Source organism: Drosophila teissieri, chromosome 2L, assembly GCF_016746235.2.
Source record: "Drosophila teissieri strain GT53w chromosome 2L, Prin_Dtei_1.1, whole genome shotgun sequence".
Taxonomy (NCBI): Eukaryota; Metazoa; Arthropoda; class Insecta; order Diptera; family Drosophilidae; genus Drosophila; species Drosophila teissieri.
This window is the reverse complement of record NC_053029.1, coordinates 18264766-18285592: the sequence shown is the minus strand read 5'-3', so window position 1 is coordinate 18285592 and position 20827 is coordinate 18264766. Positions and strand designations below refer to the sequence as shown.

The 20827-nt window shown below is 44.9% G+C and overlaps 6 protein-coding genes across 8 annotated transcripts; 4 read left to right on the top strand and 2 right to left on the bottom strand.

Moving 5' to 3' along the window:
* Positions 1–647: 647 nt before the first annotated feature.
* On the top strand, positions 648–2773 carry LOC122620830. The gene is made up of 3 exons (XM_043798479.1): positions 648–777; positions 833–2268; positions 2332–2773. The coding sequence occupies exons 2-3, from the start codon at positions 839–841 to the stop codon at positions 2363–2365; spliced, it is 1464 nt and encodes a 487-aa protein (XP_043654414.1). The 5' UTR covers positions 648–777; positions 833–838; the 3' UTR covers positions 2366–2773.
* Positions 2774–4253: 1480 nt separating this feature from the next.
* Positions 4254–5230, top strand: LOC122621734 (uncharacterized zinc finger protein CG12744). Its single transcript, XM_043799696.1, has 2 exons — positions 4254–4908; positions 4964–5230. Exons 1-2 carry the CDS (start codon positions 4466–4468, stop codon positions 4998–5000), a joined length of 480 nt encoding a protein of 159 aa, XP_043655631.1. The 5' UTR covers positions 4254–4465; the 3' UTR covers positions 5001–5230.
* LOC122621718 (protein transport protein Sec24A) lies at positions 5200–11406 on the bottom strand. 2 transcript variants are annotated; one of them, XM_043799687.1, is made up of 10 exons: positions 11270–11406; positions 8664–10175; positions 8478–8604; positions 7914–8413; positions 7626–7851; positions 6883–7505; positions 6595–6827; positions 6440–6537; positions 6248–6386; positions 5200–6184 (listed from the first exon to the last, which is right to left on the bottom strand). In XM_043799687.1, exons 2-10 carry the CDS (start codon positions 10149–10151, stop codon positions 6073–6075), a joined length of 3546 nt encoding a protein of 1181 aa, XP_043655622.1. In that variant the 5' UTR covers positions 10152–10175; positions 11270–11406; the 3' UTR covers positions 5200–6072. The 2 variants fall into 2 exon arrangements, with proteins under 2 accessions (XP_043655622.1, XP_043655614.1); XM_043799679.1 differs by having other exon boundaries at positions 11166–11359.
* A 548-nt stretch (positions 11407–11954) lies between these two features.
* LOC122619480 (oxysterol-binding protein-related protein 9) lies at positions 11955–20659 on the bottom strand. Of its 2 annotated transcripts, XM_043796454.1 has the most exons (15): positions 20219–20659; positions 18605–18733; positions 17860–18096; positions 17709–17786; positions 16178–16421; positions 15943–16066; positions 14584–14985; positions 14376–14527; positions 14215–14316; positions 13986–14160; positions 13789–13924; positions 13648–13734; positions 13105–13226; positions 12910–13015; positions 11955–12856 (listed from the first exon to the last, which is right to left on the bottom strand). In XM_043796454.1, the coding sequence occupies exons 1-15, from the start codon at positions 20384–20386 to the stop codon at positions 12770–12772; spliced, it is 2349 nt and encodes a 782-aa protein (XP_043652389.1). In that variant the 5' UTR covers positions 20387–20659; the 3' UTR covers positions 11955–12769. The 2 variants fall into 2 exon arrangements, with proteins under 2 accessions (XP_043652389.1, XP_043652398.1); XM_043796463.1 differs by lacking the exons at positions 15943–16066; positions 16178–16421; positions 17709–17786; ... (1 more) ...; positions 18605–18733; positions 20219–20659 and adding an exon at positions 15214–15403.
* Positions 16628–17856, top strand: LOC122619495. Its single transcript, XM_043796475.1, has one exon. The coding sequence runs from the start codon at positions 16758–16760 to the stop codon at positions 17691–17693; it is 936 nt and encodes a 311-aa protein (XP_043652410.1). The 5' UTR covers positions 16628–16757; the 3' UTR covers positions 17694–17856.
* Positions 18838–20122, top strand: LOC122619503 (elongation of very long chain fatty acids protein 7). The gene is made up of 5 exons (XM_043796487.1): positions 18838–18987; positions 19045–19153; positions 19279–19372; positions 19427–19673; positions 19729–20122. The coding sequence occupies exons 1-5, from the start codon at positions 18972–18974 to the stop codon at positions 20061–20063; spliced, it is 801 nt and encodes a 266-aa protein (XP_043652422.1). The 5' UTR covers positions 18838–18971; the 3' UTR covers positions 20064–20122.
* Positions 20660–20827: the final 168 nt, after the last annotated feature.

Sequence of the window (20827 nt, the reverse complement as noted above, 5' to 3'; positions counted from 1 at the left end):
CCAGGTATGTACTCCCGAGAGACATTAATATTAAATGATAGTTTCTCTTGGATAAGTTACTATAACCAGGGTTTAAATAATGTGCAAAACACAACAAATTGTATGTGGTATTTAAATCAAAATGTTCGATAAAAAAGAAAAGCGGACAAACATTTTTTCAACTTTTCAAGTTCTAATTCAACGAATAAAGGAGTGTACAATATCGTACAGGTTTTTTTCTCCATCTTTTGTATAATTTATGACCTTAATACATACATACATATCTACATACATATGTACGTACATACATATATATAAAAGAATAAACGTTCTTATCTCTGGGTGTCCTTTTATACCTGCGATTCCACAAGGCATGGTAGGCATCACAAAAGGGTACACACTTATGACATTGCTCCTCTATACAACCAAAACATTTTAGCAAATGATAAAGGCTTATCAGTAAACTATTCTTAACAGTTTAAAACGATTAAAGGGACCGGACTGTGAATGATTGGCATAATATGATGCAAAAATTAAACGCCTATTTGTTCACCCTTATCTCAAGTAAATCGTGCTGTATTTTAGCTGTGATTCTTAAACGTACTTCTAAGCAAACGAGCAGGCAACGGAAGTCGCATAAATAGAATGTGATCGCCTTTTTTATTTCAGTCCGCAACGAGACGTCGAGCTGTGCAGTTGTGCGCTGGGCTTTGGAGATTTGTATTCACATACATACATACATACATATATATGTATGTAGATCGAGTCTAACTGTAAAGAAGCGTTGCCGGTCCCGTAGTGAGTTTAACTTGAAAGCGACCGTACACACAGTTTATAATTGCACCAATCAAAGAAAGCCATGACCGCAGAAAGTGATAGCGATGTGGAGATCATAGAGACGGAGCACATGGATCATCATCACAACCATCGCCAACCGGAAGCCTTTGGCCATCCCGCCAGGATGTACCCGCAACCTGCGACCGGCATACCTTCCCCACCTTTTTCACCCACGGATCCCATGGATATGCCGCTGGTCAAGGAGCTTCTGGCTCGCAATGAATATATAAATGTTCCCGAAGGAACCGTGCTCTGTGTTCCGTGTTACCTCTGCAAACAGCCCTTCAATGACATTGAATCCTTCAAGGAGCACCTCACCCAACATGCAGCGGAAATTCACTCCTGGAATACAAGGCGTGCACAGGAGCAGGAACCTCCGCCGTTGATGATACCCTTTGTTGAGCCAATGAATCAGCCGTTCGTGCATCCCATAGATCAGCACTTAATCCATTCCATCAATCAAGGGGCCATAGATTGTCATCACCATGCCCACTATAGCAATCCTATGGAGTTTGGCAGGCAGCCACCCCTGGATCTTTACTCACCGCCTCTCGAACCACAAATGCCGTTTCAGCTGCCAGCGGTTCATCAGAATCTGATTCAGCCACCACCCATGCACTTAACTGTTCAACGCACGAGTTATGAGCCACCATTGCAGTTTTCTGGACACCGGCCTGTCGAACTGCCCCAGAAACTTCCAACGTCACCGCACTCCCCTCTGGAGTTTTCTCTTCAACCAATGCTCAGCGCCATTCCCTGTAAACAACATACTCCGCTTGAAGTGCAAAAGTTTTGTGTGCCGGAAACAATGTCCAGATCGGTGGAGGAACCACCGGTCTTGGTAAATCCCCCATCTCAGGCACAAGATCCGACTCAGGATGCTGGTGCAGGGAAGTCCCAATCGTCAGTGCCGATCAAATCCAAACCCCCCAATGCAAAACCCCCGGCTTTCAAACGCGGTCACTTCGAGTGCGTTTGGTGCGGAAAGCGTTTGAGCACCCGTCAGTCGCTGAGATACCATGAGAGCCACTTCCACGGGGGGGAAGATCTCCTGGCAAATCGGACAGAGAAGAATGTGCCGAAGCAGCACAAGTGCTCCACATGCAAGAAACGCTACAAGCGGCGGACCTTCCTCCTGATGCACATGAAAGTCAAACACGGGATAGTTTTCCCGAGCAGGACTTCTGCCGATCCCGAATCTCAAATATCTGTAGATTCGCCTGCGTCCCCGGAGGCTCCTGTCTCCCCAAGGTCGTCGCCGGACGAGACCCCGAAAAAGGAGATATGGAGCACAAGAATATTCAACGCTGTGGCGGCAGCCAAGTATCAACCGGCCAGCGAGCGGGCGGACAAGTATTTGGTTGCGCCACGTCAGCAAACCGAGCAGTTGGAATCGGGTTTTACGATAACGTCTAAGCGAACGTATCCACTCCGTTCGCCCTTCTTCAATCCGTATGTTCAGATAGTTTTCATCATCATTATACATCCTCATTGAATTCTCGACTGTTTTTTTAGGGATCTATGGCTGGACTGCGATGCATACTTATAGGGAGAACTGGGCTGAATTTTAAGCAACCTGGAGTATCAAATACTCGAGCTTAAAAGTGGCCCCAAGCGGCTGTGTCAGCCTTGCTGAACGACCGACTACATTAGTCTTGTTAGTTGAAATGGAAAATATTACTTCGTTTCATGGAGATTCTGAGTATGTACAATGTACGTATAATATAATGGATACATATCGGTATCGCAAGCGATCTATTCTGTGGTCTCAGCACTTTGGATCTCGACGTCGAAATCCCAAAGGCACAGCCGTAAACTTTTTGTCATAATAAACAAAATAAAAACGCTGAGCATTGCAATGAATTTCAAGCCCTCGGGCGCTCAAATTTTGCCGTTTATGTTGTAGGTTTTGTATACAAAATGGGAATAAAGAAACGCATAAGAAAAACCAAAAAAAGAGTGATTTTTTACCCTAAGGTTCCTTCAGACCATTCCAAATTGAGGCACTTCGTCGGGGGTGTTCTCGAGTTACACAAAATACATAAAGTGGAAAGTACCCCCCGCTGATATTTTACTGATAGTCCCTTTCAGAGCAAAGACATTAAACATATGTACAAATGGTTTTTGTATCAAGTAAAAATATAATTTCTCAGAAGGTCAGAGCTCATAGAACAAAAACTCGATTTTTAATTAGGCTTTAGAAATAAAAACGAATTGGAATGAACTAAACATTACTATTCACTATTCTTTATTTTTTTCATATTTTTTGCGGGATACTGCATTTATTATCTTTTAATTAATAACATCATTAAAATTCAAAACAGATACTTTTAATATTTTTATAATAATTGTACTTGCAGAACAAAAGGCACTTTATTGGCTAAGCATATTTACATATGTTTTGAAAATTAAAAAACATATTATTCAAATTAAATTGTTTAAAAATCTAAAATATTAATATATAATAAAAGTAATAAGAGAACATAATGTTTTAGCAAGCTTTTTATTTGCTGTTTCTACGCTGAGCAATACAATGCATACGTTATCAGAAAACTGAGCTTAGGACCTACAAAAATTTCGTTTGGTACTTGCTTGCTATCTTTTATGTTCGTCTGGTAAGTTTAAATCAGTATCCAAAATTAATCAAAAAATTAGTCAGGCCATACACAAAAAAAACCTCTCCACTCGACCGCTGTGAAATCCTATGTACATACATATACATATGCAGTTTAAAAACGTGTAAATGTATAATTTATATATTTATTGTTTTCTCTATATATGTACATGGACACCTTTATATCTGCGTATATTTGCTAAAAAATTCAGTATTTTATTAAAATAAAAAAATTTAATAGGAATTAACTTTGCAATCGTAGAATAAGCAATTACAAAATTACATATGTATATATATGTATGTTTAAACATGTTTAATAGATTAACACATTTTATGTTCTCTCTTCGTTCTCCTTTTCAGCATTGGAAGGCGGTTTCAAATGACTTTCCTTTGCGACCGATTTCGCATTTTAGTCACGCATTTAAATATGATCACATATTTTTTGGTTGTAAGCCTATGTAAATTTTGTTTCGCTAGAAAATATCCTAATTCGTGCATAAATGTATACAATATTAATGTAAGTTTAGAAAAGAAAAAAAATTACAGATTTAATATCGGAAAAACGTTGTGCTGTTGTATTAAAATGCGCCTTTTTTCGAAAACTTGTCGAGCCAGCGCTGAGCATTATCTGCTGTACTTCTCACGTCTCACAATAGCTAATTTATGTTATAGCTGAAAAAGGCTAAACGCGTAACACTGATCTGCACTCCGCTCTCTGGCGTTTTCGTTACAATTCTCTCATTTTCTCACTCTCTGTCGATTTTCTCTATTGATAATTAAAATAAGTGTGAAAAGAATGAAAAGAACAGTTCATTTCTTGTAGTCGTAGGAAAGGCTTGTTCAAGTGAGCATCGAATAGAGTGGACATTTCGTGAAGACGTGTACATAACGGAATAAGGAAGATTATCAGAATGCGAGTAGTAGTTCACAACTTGACGAATTGAAAATATATCATATTGTTTAATTTTCATTTACGACGATATGTGCATAAGTTAATATAAAATTAAACAAGTCGCACTGTGAAATAAATACATAATGGAAACGGCTTTGCCTGAAGTGCAACTTTCCTGTCTGTTGTGCGAGCAGACTTTTGATGCCATTGAGAAGCTGGACGAACACCTGCCCATCCACTTTCCACAGCCGGAGAACACTGGCCAAATATGCGATCTATGCGGGCGCGCGATGCGATCCTCGCTGGAGTTGCACCAGCACTACAAAAGATTCCATGAAGCCCATGTGGGCAACACAGAGGGACACATACAATGCCAGCTCTGCGACAAGGTGTTCCTTCTCCAGGACCATCTGAAGGTACACGTGAAGATTGAGCACGCGACTGATGGCTACCAACCAGATGAGAAGTCTTTAGATTGGCTGCACCACACTCCCAAAAGTATCGACATAAACGATGATAAGCTGGATCCCATCTTGTGTCCTCCACCGAAAAAGAAGTATCCACCACGCTCCCCCTTCTTTAATCCGTAAGTCCAGATTTTCAAATATTATTTGTCCATTATTAAAGTTGATATGTTGCAGGAATCTCTGGCTAGGTGCTGACAACTCCTTTATGTAGAGGAACTTTGTTAAATGTACAATTAATATTACTTGGAAAGAGCTGTGAATGCTGCTTACCGATTTTTTGAGTTTTATTTGCCATCATCTAGCCATTGTAGATGATCACCAATTAAATTAGAGGTCTTCATCAAAATTATATTGGGTTCGGAGACAAAACAACAGGTGTGCCAGCATATATGAAAATAAAACCAGTCGCCTTATGATTTAATTAAAATTTATTTCGCTTTATATCTTGATGTACTCGTATGTGTATAAAGTATGGTACAGTATTTGTATATGGGTTTTCGATTATTTAGCCCACTCAAAGAACGACAACTGCGCCACCTGAGTTACAGGGCTGGGGTCTCTTTATTGATACAGTATAATATTCCTTCTAAGCTTAAGACATTCACTGCCTAGCAGTCCAATGAATGCAATACACAATACCAAATCTATTTCCGTACATTCGTTTGAAATAAGTTCGCTAACTACAGTGCAACAAAGCGCCTTTCCTTACACTTATAAATAAATATAGGTTTCTCTGGATTCCGGAAAATAAACAAACAAATGGGGTAAGCGATAACAATTTGTGGGACTGAGAGTTTGCAGAATGTTTGAAGCAGTTGGAACGAACAAAAATCGCGCTAAAGCATAATGTACAACAGTTTCGTTTGTTTATTGCATAAAGTTTCTAAAATAAATAACAGAGCCATCCTCATCCTTGGGAGCTCTACTGACTGGTTAGCTGAACTTTTGACTAATGTTTGCCGTAATCAAACTGGCAACGATATCTTATTCTGTTGTGACAAGTTGGTTCTCTCGCATTTACTATGATCTTTAATTGATTTAATTTTATTTTTAGTGCAACAAATCAACAAATAAATAAATACATGCACTTTAAAAATATCTAAGCCGAGAGAGTGGGTTGAGGTGAATCAAGTGTATGTCTGTCCCGTACTGGTCTCCATTGTTTCGCGCCAGATTCACCTGCATTCGCTTCTTGCTTCTAGTCATCAGAGTCTGAGTTTTTAGGTTCTAAGAAACTCGTATTTTTGTTGCATACAATAGTGATAGGATATTCTGCTTATGTACTATTTAACCTGAGCCCGAATGTGTTGCAAAAATTCATAGTATGACAAACTAGATTCACTGCGATCGTCGGTTAATCTCTCGATGAACTGGCCCTTGGCCGTGCTCGTGTCCCTTTAATTTAATTTAAAATGATTAGCGAGGTATTAACACCTTTTTGTTAATAGTCCGACTTACCTAATTATCTGCACCAGCGCCGAGTAGGGCTTATCGTAGTTGAGTCGCAATATAAAGCGCTTCAGCACATCGTTCTCGTTGCTCACAACATTTGGCAATCCGTAAACGTAGTCACCCAGCTCTGCAGTAGAGCTGATTCCTGAAATTAGAAACAGGTAAGTAACACAAATTACTTGGATTTAAAGATCATACCCAGCACAGCTTCCAAAACATCGGGCGGCACATTTAGACCGACGTAGATCATTATCAGCGTGCCGCAATCCATCAGGAATATTGACCGCGAGTCCAAGCTATAGAAGTAAATGCATTTGTTATCGAAAGTCAAAAAGTATATAAACGTTACTCACTGTTCCGCGGACAATTGCAGACGCGGCAGCTCCGGCAACGGTTCGTCCTCGTCCTCGTCGTCTTCCTGGTTCGAACTAATGTTCGAGTTTCGGGCGTGGTAAATCAACGCATCGATCTTGTACAGCTCTGGGTACACGTACTTCATTAGCTGGTCCAGCGGTAGCGTCTTCATGCAATCCATAGCGTAGACCCGATCATCCAGTCGTGTGCTAGTTCCCACACGGAAAGCGGGCTAGTAGACAAACGAGTTTAGCTGGGTTAACTACGGTAATTTTTAAAAAACTTACGTGCTTAAGCAGGGCCAATATGTAGAGCGGGAGCAACGCCAGGCTGCGCGGTGCTATCAGCTGACCTGACTGTCCCGATGGCAGATTTTGTGCTATCTTGAAGGCATTGTACACGTCGATCGTAGCGTTAATGAATGCGTCGCGGGCATCCGACAAGTTGGAAGCAACCGACCGGTCAACGGCCATTTTCGACAACAGTCCGATGATAGCTTCCGTGTCTGCTGAGTGCATTACCTCTGGAAGCGAAGCGGTCACCGGCAAGCACACGGTGTGCACCCGGATTCGACGCTCTCCTTCGCTGTTTGTATAGAGCAGCGCAGCTTGGAAGCAAATCGTTTTCGCGTCTGAGAGGCTCTCGTCGTAGGAGATCTGCATGCCATATCCCGCATCCGGATTCACGTTTGGAAGCGAGAGCAGGTCCGTGGAGCGCACGAAGAAGTTTCCATGGAATGTATGCACCTGCAGGCCGCGAGTGCAGCGGATTCGCATTACAGCCTCAAATCCGATTTTCCTGGTAAGATAGCGCTTGAAGCACGACCGGAACGATTCCACCATATGTGGCTTGGTCTTCTGGTAGAGCGGGAAGTGGTGGACACAGCCGCCGCTGTGTTTGCTAATGCCAGCTATTGGGAAAATTTAAAAATTATAATAAAATAGGTTTACGGTGCTCTATTAAGAGAACTCAAAGAAATTAAGCAAACATGATGTTTTTGATGGATTTTACATTATTAGGAGTAACATACAGATGGTTGCCATGTCGCTGTACTGCTGGTTCATCAGGAAGAGGTCACAGGCTATCTGATAGCCGGAGCATTCCAGGGCGAAGCGCTTGTAAAAGTCGGTTGCCGGATTAAGGTGGGCCACGTCCTTTGCCGAACGGTTGTTGGGATCCTCACGCGGCTCCAAGGCTCCGGGTCCCTTGTTGGGAAGGCACGATTGAAAGACGGTTATCCGTCCGCCTGATGCTTGCTGTAAGCAGAACCATTCACGATGATTAAGACTCCTCTTTAATTTTGAGTAACTCAACTAACCATTAGCTTGAAAGCCACCTGCAGTGCGGCACCCAAGGCGGAACCCGGATCGTGGGTGTGGGCAAATCGCTTCGGCAGCTGCTTTAAAAGATCACGCACCAACTCCTTGCACTCTTTCAGGTTTACCAGCAAACTGTCAGGTCGTGGCAGGAAGGGGTCGTCGATGTCCAGTAGCGTCATTTCATGCGGCTGGTTGAGCCCCTCGGCCATGCTGTAGAAGTGCACGAAGCTGTCGTAGCATATGAATCCCACCTGAGTTCTCGCGTCCCCGGGCATCTCGTCTAGGTGCCGGTTGAGCACGGCGCAAGCGGCCTCCAGATAGCCACTCTGCTGCGCGATTATCGAGACATCAAAAAGAAACAGGTACATGGCCGGCTGTGGCGGTCGCAACATGTACTCCGAAGGAGCAATAAACTCTATGGTGCTAGAGCGTACCTCCGGCCTTCGGGTAACGTCTCCGTATGTCTTAGTGGCCGGATCGAATTGAAAGTCATCGGGCACTGCATGAGAAAAATAACTTTTGATTACTAAATCCATTATATGCCGGGAATTCTTTTGAATTACATTCGTTGACCCGATAGCACAGATTGCACTTCCACATCTTGCTGTCCACGAAGTAAACGAAGGGATTAATGTATGTGCGGCACAGCCGGCAACGCACAATGTTGATGCACTGAATTACAGGGAGGCTCTGTGGGAGGATTGCCAAGTTAATCTTTCAGATCAAATTATGTTCAATAAATTTCTTACATTCACATCGCGGAAGGGATGTATCACAATGCCCAGAGGCAGGCGCGACTTCTGGAGCAGAGAATTGCTCTCGGGGATCTTTGTCAGCGTACAACGCATAATGCTTGGGCTACAGTTTATGGACTCGTGGAACTGGTTGTGCAATACCACTTTTGGCGGAGGCAACGTTGCCGGCGATAAGATATGCCGGTTCTGCATCAGGTCTATTGTATCCTGTCCCCACAGTCTGCTAAATCCCTGCTGGGCCACATTTAGTGGAGCAGTGGTTCCATATGGTCCCCCGGGTGCGGTTTGGGGTGGTTGCTGAGGTTGTTGTCCGTAAGCCTGAGGAGGCGCCTGTGCTTGATACTGCAGCGGAGCTCCAGTGGGTTGGGCTCCAAACATTCCCGGTGGCGGTGCCTGAACTGCAGACTGAGGAGGTTGTGGTTGCTGCTGTGGTGCTGGTGGATAAGCCTGGGAGTATGGATACGACTGTAAAGGCTGCTGGGCTGGAGGCAGCATGGGTTGGGCTCCCGGCGCCGCTGCATTTGCTAAGCTCGGTGGCCATACCGCTCCTACTCTTGGTGGCGGCGGTGCTTGCTGCAGATTGTTGTTTTGCTGGCTCTGCTGCTCGGGGTTAGTCGGAGGGGGTACTCCGTATTGAATTCGTTGGGCCGCTGGTGATGGCGTTGGTCTACCGGGAACCGATGCACTTCCGAATATTTTGGCCGGATTGGGAACCAAATTGGGAGGCCTTTGTCCACTAAACGGCGTCGCCATAGAATTGGGAACTACTGGAGCTGCACCTCCGCTGGCTGCCAACAGACTGTTGGCGTCGTTGAACTGCGGTGGACCCGTCTGGGCCGAGGCCACTCCCCTACCATCCTTCTGTGTTAGAGGTGGGTACTGTTGCTGTGGCACAACGCTGGTACCTCCATTTGCTCGAGTGGTGTTCAAGTTAAGATTTCCCAGATTGCTCGTCAAGTTGGCTAGAGATTGGTTCGTCGGTTGGGGCGAAGGACGCAGTCCCGACGCCAGGGGAGGATTGTTCAGCGCTGCGGCGATTGGTCCTTGAGCGTATTGAGGGGCAGCTCCCACTGGCCTTGGGGAGGCAGTGCGCGAGGAGTTCGCACTGGACGCCCCATTGCTGCCGTTAGTAAGGGGTGGACCGTTGACGGTGGGCGGACGCAGATGAGGCGGTAACGTGCTGGGCGGCAGTTGCTGCAGAGGTGTAGCTGTTCCAGACGTGGGCGGCAAGAACTGGTTCGCAATACCACTGTTGAACTGCTGCGGCGGTGCCAGATTTCCTGGCGCTCCTCCTCCCGGAAAAGCTGCTGCAGGAGGTGGTTGCTGAAACTGTTGTGGCTGCTTCTGTGGTACATAATGCTGACCAGGTGGAGGACCTGGCTGCTGCTGGACGCTTCCTTGCACACCATTCACTGGATTATTTCCGTTCAGAGGCATGGGAGCGTGGGCGGGAGGCACGAAGTTCGGATTGTAGGTCGACATGCTGCTAATTCATAGGTTTGTGGTCTGAAAGATGAAGAATTACATTTTGTTTAGTTGCTATCTTATCACTGGTAAAGATTACGTTTCTGCTGAACATGCCGACATTTAACTAGGAATTATCTTATCGTTCAATGACAAAATACGCGTAACTTGAGCAATGTGCGGCTGATAAAAGTTGTAAAGATCTCAAATGGGATGCTTTTCCAGCTGACAGACAATGTAGGAATTGCAGTGATAGCTGATCAAATGAAATGTGAAATTCTGCTTAAAGGGGCTGTATTATTAACGTTTGAACTAGTCTGGCTGCGTAGGTAAATGTCTTGAGCCAGTGTTTACAGAACTGTGTCTACGTCAACAGCGAGTTGGAAATAGTGTGATAATTGTATCATATTTGGCTGTTTAAACAGCTTCGACAGCAGATCGCTATGGGTTATATGTGATGTACAGCGTATGAGTGTGCGTGTTCCAAGTACTTGACCTCGCCATCCACGATCGCAGACGGTGGGTCGGTGTGGTTGGTGACCCAGATGCACTGGAAGCCAGCAGGAAGAGAAAGGATTTGTATTCGAAACAAAGCGAATTTTTGATGACGTGCCTATTGGCGAACACAACTCGCCACGCCCACCACCCCAACACCCATTTAAACTAATTGGGGCAATCAAGGCATATCGAATGAGGTGTCCATAACATGGTTACCAATCACTTATCACTTTTTCGAGCTTCAGTTTTCAGTGACATGTAGTTTCTCAACCAGCACTTGCACTTTGTAGTTGTCTCTTCTTCTTGCGCCCTTTTATTGGCGATTTTGCTGCGGACTATAAATTGGCTTTTCCCCCTTTTCTTTTCGAGGGAAAAGCCTTTTTAGCTGTAGAGACCACTGGCTGGACACTTTCAAAGGGATCTTGTTGAATCCTGGGATGATTTTTCCTCTGCGAAGGAAAATTAAACGATTTTCGCACTTCCCTACGCTCTCTCCACACACAAAACTTCCTTCCGCACAAGTTTCTTTCTTACACGATTTCTGGCGCTTCTCGCGTGCTCCGGATGGATGCGAACAGGTCCTAGATTGGCAGACGGATTCTTTGGACTTGGCGTCGTATGCTGCTTAGCACAATTACCTTAAATGCAAACTTTTTGCATTTTCCGGAGAACAAAAAATTTTGAGGCCACGTCAATAGTGTGACCGTACGTTTTAAAAAAGAGATGACACTGCTCTAGGTCGCCTATCAACGAGCACAACAAAAGTTTCGATTGCAAATAAAAGGATATCGACTCCAATGGTAACATTATTTTTGTTACAATTCAAAATTTTACGAAATGTTTATTAAGCCAATAATATAACATATGTAGACAAACATTCCAGAATATAATAAAAAAGTCTGTGAAGGATAGTACATTTCAAAATTTTTTAATATTCTAAACCCCGAAATATAAAATCCATCACAACTACTTAAAGAACAAATCGCTTTATTTTCAATACTTGTATCCGTTTTAATCAATCTGTTTGGGATATTTGCTCAATTTCTTGATTAACACGTTGGTTAAAAAGAAAATCGAAAAAAATATATACATGTTATACCTGGGCTTGGATATACATAAGTTCCAATTAAAGCCCTCGGAATTACAATTCGTTTATTCTACAGGGTAACTAGTTCTTTAAATATTACTTTAAATCAATTTCGAAGCGTATTTACTTTATTCGTTTCATTTTGCGTTAACTTTGCGTGAGAGTAGTCGGTAGATTTGCTGTGTGGGTGGTGTTGCTTCCTGGCTCGTAAGTTAAAAATTAAATTTAAAGTGTACTTTTAAATGTTTCTTGAATTTGGGGTTTCAATTGTGTTTTATTACAGTAAGGTATAAAGGTATGTCTGCAGCGGACTGTTAGTAAAGCTTTATTTATTGTGACAAGTGGAATTTGAAACATAATACTAAAGGTAATTGTATTTAATTTATAAACTATGCGATCGGAAAATCATTGTGCACCGTGTTTTTAAAGTCCGTTGGTCTGTTGAGGTCTTGGAAACAAGCGAAGGGGCAGTATCTGTCGGATACTAGCGTGTCGGTATTGTATTTTGTCTATAGCAGAGTCTTTTATTTCAAAAATAGAGTCTCTATCCTTAAATGACTATCATTTCGTAATCTACAACTTTTGATATATCCCTTTATGTATTGGATTTCTTTCTTTGTTGCTAGTTAGTAAATGTTAGTAATGTAAAAGGTATTGAATAGGTGTCATTGTGTTGCAGTTTACTGCGATTGCCTTTGAAACACACTAGTACTTAGTAGTAAATAATAATCGTTAATTGTGTATAGAAACTGTGAGTGTTTGTTTTTCTGTCTCCGCTGAGCTGTCGAGCTTAACTCGCGTTTCAACCTAATGAGCAGAGCTTTTCTTTTTCCTTTTTCTCTGTGTATATTATTTACAATTAATAACCAGACCCTGGAGGCTCCTTCTTCTAGATGTTGCTCTAGCTTTTCCTGCATTCGTTACGTCGTATCATCAGTGTTGAGAGGTTTGCGCACTTGTGGAATTAAACATATAGTTGAGGCTCGTTCTTGATATGATCCATATAAATAGACGTTTTTGGTGTTGTTGCTCTCGATGTCAGTCGGAGGCATTATCTCTTGGCCTCTTTCTCCTGCAAATACATGCGCTGACTCAGCGGTTTGGCGTAGATCCAGTTGTCCCCCACGGGCTTAAAGTGCTGTAGAGGAATGTTATCTGTTAACTGATTAACATTATATCGGAGTGGCGTACCTTGTGCTCCCAGGCCAGATCGTATTCCTTGCGCACCTTGGCTTGATCTCGCTGCTGTTGCTCCACAACGAATTTGGCAGTTGTAGCGCGCTCGATGTCATTGAACCTGCGGAAGAGCAACGAACAAAGAGATTACATTTTCAAGCCTTGCAATTGAGGGTCAGGGATTAATTGGCAGATTGGTATGCTGTTTACTTGAGTCCCGCTGTCACTTCCTTCCAAACGCGCCGCGATTCGTACTCATCCTGCTCAACGATTGGTCGAACTTGTTTCTTAAATATGGGTATGCGATTTACGTCGACGAATACTTCGGTTTTCTAGAAAATTCAAGAGATTCATTCAGATTCACTATGTGGTCAAGCTGATTGGGATTGGGTGTACTACTGAACACACAACAATCATACATATACATAAGTACAGATAGCAACAATTTTATTACAACGTTGGACAATCAGGCATAGGATTATTTTGTGGGTTCGATTTTCTAGACAAACAAAGTAAACACACAGTGGAAATGCTCCCGAGCTATTTAAGAGAAAAGCAGAAGAATCGTGGATAGTAAGTAGAGGTTTAGGTGGGGTGTGAAGGGTGGATGTGGCTGCCAACTCGTGGGGTTGTTTGTTGCAGCATTTGGCGCAGTATGCGGAGGAAAAAGTACAAGTAAAGGATCAACATTTACAGGAACAATATATAATAGTACACTACGAACATAAACCAAACATATTTTGGACGACTTACGTTTTTATCATGCCACTTGGCCTCCATCAAACCGCTCCACTCGCCGGAAATAGAGACGAAAGGCTTCTTTTCGCTGGGCGCATAAACCTACGAATTTTCCGAATTAAAACAAAATCTAGGTGCACACTAAGAGCTAGTCACCTCTGCAGAGATCCTATTCCGTTTGCCGCCATAGAATGGCTTGGTGAGGAACTCCACGTTGGCATAGTATCCAGATTGTGGGCACTTGATCTCCACCGAACCGCCGAGCTCAATCCAAGGCACCGTTAGAATAGACCTAGGTAATGGATATATTCTTCAGTTGTATGAAACCAGAAATACCAGAGACACGCTCTCACCTGCCGTAGCCGTTGGGGAAGGTCACTATGTACTCCTCGCTGCGATCCACCAGGGTCACAACGCCTTCACCAATGTTATGAACTCCAATGGAGAGTCCCAAGAACTTCGACTTGGTCCAGACATGTGCCGCAAATGTTATTTTTTTATTGTAATGCTCCGCATAAAAGGCAGAAACTGAAACAAATAAATGCGTAAGTAATAAACATAAAGTTTATTTTGTTGTATTACTTGGCGGATGGTGAGACACCTGCTCAGCTAGAAATGTGAGTTGATCCCGCCGGCACCAAGGCACTGGACCGTCGCGTACCTCCTGAGCGTCTTGGGATAACTCTAATATTAAGGAAAACAGGTAAGTGCTGGTCCATAGTAGCTTGTTTTGAATTTCCTACCAGGAATGTCCCAATGGCACTGAAATACTTCACCCAAAATGGGGTTGTACGGCTTCTTGGCTACTGCACTTTTGCGCCCAGCATGGTAAGCACTCATATACCAGCGGCAGACCTGGACGATTCTGTCGCGCGGATCATCCAGATCCGATATTCTGTTGGGTATGATGCTTATGAGTTATATCATTAATGTAACGCCTTATAAATATACTTTATAAACAGATCGGGATGAGCAAAGTAATCGGCGTACATCTCCAATAGCGAGCGGCGCTCCAGAATAAACGTGGGCAGTACCACTTTCGTGAGGTCCATGCCGATTTTAACTTGGGACAACAAGTGCGTGATCATCGATCCGTGCGCCTCCATACTGAGGTCCGTCTCTTCCTCCTCCTCGTACAAGGCGTCGTAGTCTATTCCATTATCATAGCTGGCACTTCCGGAACTTACTGCGGTCCTTGCTGTCTTAATGCTGGTGTCCGCATCGGCAACGCTTTCATCGATCTCTGGCAGCGTTTGGGGGGCAACTGAGTCGCCCAGAGCCACTGGCTCGGCAAATCCATCCGGTGCCTTTTCGTGGGTGGGGGATGTGGTTTCCGCAAACCCACGCGTTGCGCTGTTCAAGGAAAAATAAGAGTGAAATCAGGACTTGTTGATTAGGATTCTTGCGATATCTTCGATAAATCTTTAAGCATAATGTGCGTATAAATCCCTAGGCACAACAGCATCTGCAACCCGCATCCGTCACTTTTTCCACCTAAGTTGCTGGCTTCATTTACAATTTATGAGGGAAACACTTACGTCGACCTGGCACACATGTACATTTTATACTGTACATTCTCACCTGAGGCTAACACGTCGGACCCACTTCCTAAACATGGTTCCAAAGGCTGATGCTGGGCGTATTCGTTACTGCACTCCCAGCAGCAGCATAATTTCGGTCCTAAAGCGGAAGCTCCCGAATCGAAGCGTAGACAAAAGGCGCCGAATGGCCTAGGCCATTACTGGAATCAAGAAAAACTACTGAAAAATCCAACTGAAAGCCGAGGGGGGCCACTTGCACCCAAAGGAGCTCTTTGACGCTGCGAGGTGATGACGAACGAAACTAGAACTGACAGACATACACAATGGCGACTTTAACTACGACTAGGCCAAAGGATGTCGATGACGAAGCGAGTAGCCGACGACAAAGCGGTGTCAGCTGTGCCAACAAAGCTTCGATGAGAGCCAGTTGAGACGGAGGAGAAGGTTTTGTATTTATTATTTACACGCGACTTGACAGAAATTACAGGCTGCCGTGAAACTACGACTGCGACGAACTTCGGGCATTGCATTTTGCATGCGCTGCTTAGGCGCATGCGTCTTTTCAAAGGATAAGGAGGAGAAGCAGTGTCGGAGCGGGGTATTCGGACTGCGGGCAATGAATGCGTAATATTAGCACGCAGAACACATCACACATAACATAGCACGTTTTGCCGGCAGCCGCATCGCATCTGATTGATGGCCAGTCGGCGCACTTGGTCAAGGGGCTATCTTAGTTGCTACTTATAAGACCTGCAAGTGGTCCACTTACCAGCCAATCGGAGAGCTGCCAAGGCTGGTGAAGGGATCGTCGTAGGCATCGTAGAAGTCCTCCTCGCCCTCGCTGCTCGAGTATGAGGTCTCTGGCACAACCAAACCCAAAGGCGCGGTGGTGGCTGCCAAGATTAATGCCAGATTATCGGGGGTAATGCAAATTGAGCTTTCGCATTGATTTCGAACAGCTTGACCCTGGCTCGATGACCAGTTGCTTGGCCAAGAGCACTCACCGTTCTCAGTGGCCGAGTCATCCTCGTCGTCGACCAGCTCACCCTTGCCTATCAGTTGACCCTCCAGGGGCACCTTTAGGCCACCTGCCTGTATGTTGTTACAACTGCCCATGGCAACTCCACTGGTCGAGGAACTAGTCGAGGCAGTGGCCGGTGGGCCGTTGTAGATTCCATTTATGGGGTGGGCCATGTTTTTGGCAATCTGCAGGCTGACAATCGAGTGTTTAATGTGATCCAGCATGGCCTGAAATGAGAACTACGGATAAGCGAACGGGAGTGGTGAAAACAGTGGTACGGCTTTGCCAAAGTTTGCAGAGGAAGTGAGCAGCTGCCATGGTTGGCCAGCTGCCGGTCGATTGACATTCTCTCAGGCCTTTGCATCTGGTCGCCTCTTAACCCTGAACTTGCATTGGTAATCGATATGAGTGGGTGGCCCAGTGGGCCTAGTAATACGCTTCGAATGACAAACTTTACTAGGATAACAAACACACAATCCCGTAACCGGACTCTAAATTCCCAGCACTGCCAGCAAATCGAATTACATTTAAGGTTTAAAAGCTACAATAAGTGTTAATCTGCAATGGAGTTCCTGGACCCAAAGCTCCACAGCATCGACAAGTTGTGCGCACAATTCGAAGAGTATAAAAAGAACCGTGATGAAGAGCATTCGGAACTGGAGAACAATCTGAAGACCAAGTTCAATATGGAAGACGAACTTAGGGAGCTCAACGTCAAAATGGAAACTTTGCGCGTGGGAATGCAACACCTGGATGACCAGCAGAAGTTTCAGTCGCATCAAAGAAAGCTAATGTCTCAGACGATGTTCGGCACTATTGAGGCTGCTTCTCCAGATGAAATTCAAGTCCCTTCGGAGGACAAAGTTACTATCCCCAACCAACTTCTAATAAAGTGCGAGGTAAAAAATTGTCTTTTTGAGGGCTGCCAAAGGCGAATAGACAGTCAGTTGCTTTTGCTGCACTACCTCTGTGATCATGATAACAAGGAAGCTTCCTTCCAGCACTGCCTTCCCGTAGTGAAAGATGAACGGGTTGTGCTTTCTTTCAAGCCGAAGAGCTGCAAGCATCATGATAATCAGGTTTTGGGCCTTCTGGCTTACAATGCACAACAGTTAGTGATGACCCGGCAGCACTCACACCTGGAAGGTCACATCCCGTTGGTGGTGCTAATGTGCCGTACATCGCCTTATGTGGGTCTGCGAGATAGGCGTTTACCAGATAGCCAGAGAAACAGCGAGTTCGTGCTCTGGCTGGTCACACCCAGCGACGGAATGGAGCTGAACGTTACGCTCAGTATCTACGGAAGAGATATTGCAGTAAAAACCGGCTGTGTTCTAGGTGTTCGAAAGGTTAATAATAACCAGGACGCGGACTATTACATGGCAGTCGACGAAAGCTACTGGCGTCTGACGTACGCCGAAGTAGAGAAACTCTCAAACAACTTCCGTGACGAGCTGCACCTGGAGGTTTTAGTTACTGAGCCACAGGGACACATGTAACCGCTGCTTACTCACACTTGCGTTGTCCTGGAGTGCCTTGCACTTAGACTGCTCCGCCGGATCGGTCAGCTCCGCGATGCGTTTGTCCAGCAACTGGGCAGAACAGAGAAAGAGCAAGAATGACAATAAATTGCATAATGCCTGCATTACGTGGCACAATACTCACGTTCGTTTGCTCAATCATCAGCTGGAGGTAGGCATCTGCCTCGGAAACACGGCGCGCCACCAACTCCAGGTGGTTGGGTCTTCTGCCGCCTACTCCGCTCCCGCCCCCTTCCTTCGTATAGCCACCGGCGATGTAGAAGGCGCTCTGGCTGTCCCACAGACGCGACCGGTTCGCGTGGCGTCGAATAGTGTCCTCCAGGCGGCGCACCCACTGCTCCCGCTCCTCGTTGTGTCGCGCCTGCAATCGTTTGGAAAGTTGGCAAGTTTAGTGGGTCCTTTTGGTTGTGTGTGGGTATTGGGAAAAGTTTTATCGTTACATCAAGGCAACAAAGTCAAACAAATGAAAGAACGTGAGGGCCAGACAGTGGTTTCTGGGTCGCTGCCCGGATACCCTTTTCCGGTAATAGCGCGAAAATTCTGCTTGCCTAGAGGATAGGCCAACATGCTTGTTTATATCTTTTACTACGAAGCCGCTAATAGTAAAAAGAAACGTGCTGCCCTCTTGATCTAGTTGTTGCTTACGTATAACACTACCCGTCATAAAAAATCAATGCAACTTTGGAATTCAGAATGGCTTGGTTGTTCAGTTCATAAACTTAAACAAAGTTGAATTTTAATGATTACAGTCATTTTTGGACTATTACATAAAGCAGTGAAATAATAATAATACATTATTATGGATAAAGATTTCCATAGATCAACATTGTTGATCCACTTTAACACTACTTTACTAAGGAGGAGCTTACCTGAAAGTGGAAGGTCTTATGGTCCACAGTGATCGTGAATGTGTTGTCCTCCTGATCGTCGATTCCGATTAGCGCATCCTTTAAGCGCACACAGCCGCGCCTCACGCCCTTAATCATCTTCTCCTTAGACTGTAAGAGAAATGCAGTCGTTCAGTTCATTAATTCGCAGCTCTTGCTGTCAAAGGGTTATTACGCGTGCTAAAAATTAATGAATTCTAATCAATGCTGGCAGGGAAATAAAAACAGTGGTCGGCGTGCTGTTCACGCTTAAATGTGCGCCGGCGGTCGAGGCGGTAGAGCTGCAATCCCCCAGTCCCACGCCACTTGAAGGATACAGGCCAGCACAAGCCGATCACAAAGAAGCAAAATGGAGGCGTCGACAAGTAAAGAACTTTTGGATTAGAATAGGAAACTGTATCATGCCTCCAATCGTATTGCAGGTCCAAACTTTCAGCCGGTGGTGGACATTCCTGCGTTGTATAAGGATCCCTGGTACATGATCACAGTGCTGGGCCTCTATCTGTACTTTGTCACTAAAGCGGGTCCGCAGTAAGTCCACATGCTAATGCCTGCGCCGCTTGTTTGCATGCGGGTCTGTGGACTCGGCATTAGCAATTCAGCTGGTCCGCTTGCTTACTTATATAAGAAAAAGACCTTTAATCCCTCGCTTACAGTTTCATGGAGTGGCGCAAGCCTTACGAGCTCAAGCGCCTGATCCTGGTTCATAACTTCATACAGGTGGTGTCCTGCATATATGTTATTAAAGAGGTAAATATTTTCAGTTTACAAGAACAGCATCGGCTAATTGCTCTTCTCTCGCAGGTCCTGTTCATTACGGACAACACCATATACTTCTTTTGGAAATGCCGCGACATCGGGAGCAGCCCGGAGCTCGTAAGACGCTACTACAACTTGGCCTACTTCCTCTTCTGGCTGAAGATATCTGAGCTGATAGAGACAGTGATATTTGTGCTTCGCAAGAAACAAAACCAAGTGTCCAGGCTGCACATCTTTCACCACTTTTCCACGGTAACGTTGGTGTACATACTGATAAACTTAAACGAAAATGGTAAGCTTACTGGCCGTGTGACCGAACGTTTCTTCAAATGCGTACAATTCTACAGGTTCTGCTGCTTACTTCTGCGTGTTCTTGAATTCTATCGTTCACGTTATTATGTACTCGTACTACTTTGTGGCGGCAGTGGCGGATAAAAACTTGGTCCAAGCCCTCACTCCAGTGAAGAAGTGCATCACAGTGACTCAGATGACGCAGTTCGCCCTTATCCTCTCACAGGTTGCTTCCCAGTTGGTATTGTGTGGCATGCCGCCCCTAGTGCTCCTCTACTTCACCGCCGTCATCGGAGGCATGTTCTACGGCTTTTACGACTTCTACAATAGTGCCTATCAAATCTCGAAGAGGCGCAAGAGTCAGACCCCTCAGCCAGACACAACAAAATGATTCCCTGTCCCAAAATCACGCAATAAAATCACACCAACAAGTGTGTATGTGTATCCAAATGTATCTAGAGCAGATAAGATAAGGCTGCGGGCCATGGGGAATTCGTTTTGGGTGCGATATGGGATTCAGTCAGAAGGTCCACTGCAGCCACTCACCGTGTAGTAGGACAGCAGACCAGCATTCTCGTCCAGTACGAAGAAGCGGTACTGCCAGCCCTTCATCACATTAGTCCACTTGCTTAGTGTGCCCTCCAATGTGCCAGATCCACCACTCCCGCTTTGGGGGGGTATCAGGCTGGGGGCACTTCCAGTGGTGCTGGCCATTTCCTCCAGCTCCGGTGACACGGCCACCGCCTCCTCCTCCGCCTTTGATCCCTCTGCGTCCTCGTGGCTAAAGGCTTTCCTTGTCCCCGGGCGCGGACCTGCGTCGTTCCCTGATCTCTTCTCTGGCCAGGAGCTGATGATGACGCAATGTTGCTTCACAACTCGCACCCGCAATCTGTCACAGCCTCAACTCCGCTTGGAATTTGCAAAACAAAGCAAAGCCCTGCCAACTATCGATGTACGCAAACATCGATGATTTTCAAGTCTCCCGAGTCGGAGCTCAAATGTGACCGCGCCGCGACCGCTTAAATATACCAGGACACCTTAGGACACCTTAAAAGTTTGGCATTCATTTAAAAAAATTTAATTTACAAAGTAGGCTCTTTATGACTTTATGTCCCTGTAAAAATAGTCACAGAATATTTGAAAATAGATAAAATA

Excerpts from the sequence above, each read along its gene's own strand:
- LOC122620830 (XM_043798479.1), top strand. The coding sequence starts at position 839 with ATGACCGCAGAAAGTGATAGCGATGTGGAGATCATAGAGACGGAGCAC. Across the intron at positions 2,269-2,331 it reads CGTTCGCCCTTCTTCAATCC|GGATCTATGGCTGGACTGCG; the intron begins GTATGTTCAGAT and ends CTGTTTTTTTAG.
- LOC122621734 (XM_043799696.1), top strand. The coding sequence starts at position 4,466 with ATGGAAACGGCTTTGCCTGAAGTGCAACTTTCCTGTCTGTTGTGCGAG. Across the intron at positions 4,909-4,963 it reads CGCTCCCCCTTCTTTAATCC|GAATCTCTGGCTAGGTGCTG; the intron begins GTAAGTCCAGAT and ends GATATGTTGCAG.
- LOC122621718 (XM_043799687.1), bottom strand. The coding sequence starts at position 10,151 with ATGTCGACCTACAATCCGAACTTCGTGCCTCCCGCCCACGCTCCCATG. Across the intron at positions 6,538-6,594 it reads CTGCAATTGTCCGCGGAACA|CTTGGACTCGCGGTCAATAT; the intron begins GTGAGTAACGTT and ends TTACTTCTATAG. Across the intron at positions 6,387-6,439 it reads TGTTTTGGAAGCTGTGCTGG|GAATCAGCTCTACTGCAGAG; the intron begins GTATGATCTTTA and ends TTCTAATTTCAG.
- LOC122619495 (XM_043796475.1), top strand. The coding sequence starts at position 16,758 with ATGGAGTTCCTGGACCCAAAGCTCCACAGCATCGACAAGTTGTGCGCA.
- LOC122619503 (XM_043796487.1), top strand. Across the intron at positions 19,154-19,278 it reads GTCACTAAAGCGGGTCCGCA|TTTCATGGAGTGGCGCAAGC; the intron begins GTAAGTCCACAT and ends CCTCGCTTACAG. Across the intron at positions 19,674-19,728 it reads GATAAACTTAAACGAAAATG|GTTCTGCTGCTTACTTCTGC; the intron begins GTAAGCTTACTG and ends ACAATTCTACAG.
- LOC122619480 (XM_043796454.1), bottom strand. The coding sequence starts at position 20,386 with ATGGCCAGCACCACTGGAAGTGCCCCCAGCCTGATACCCCCCCAAAGC. Across the intron at positions 16,422-17,708 it reads CACTCCAGGACAACGCAAGT|GCCATGCTGGATCACATTAA; the intron begins GTGAGTAAGCAG and ends TTCTCATTTCAG. Across the intron at positions 14,317-14,375 it reads GTGCCATTGGGACATTCCTG|AGTTATCCCAAGACGCTCAG; the intron begins GTAGGAAATTCA and ends CCTTAATATTAG.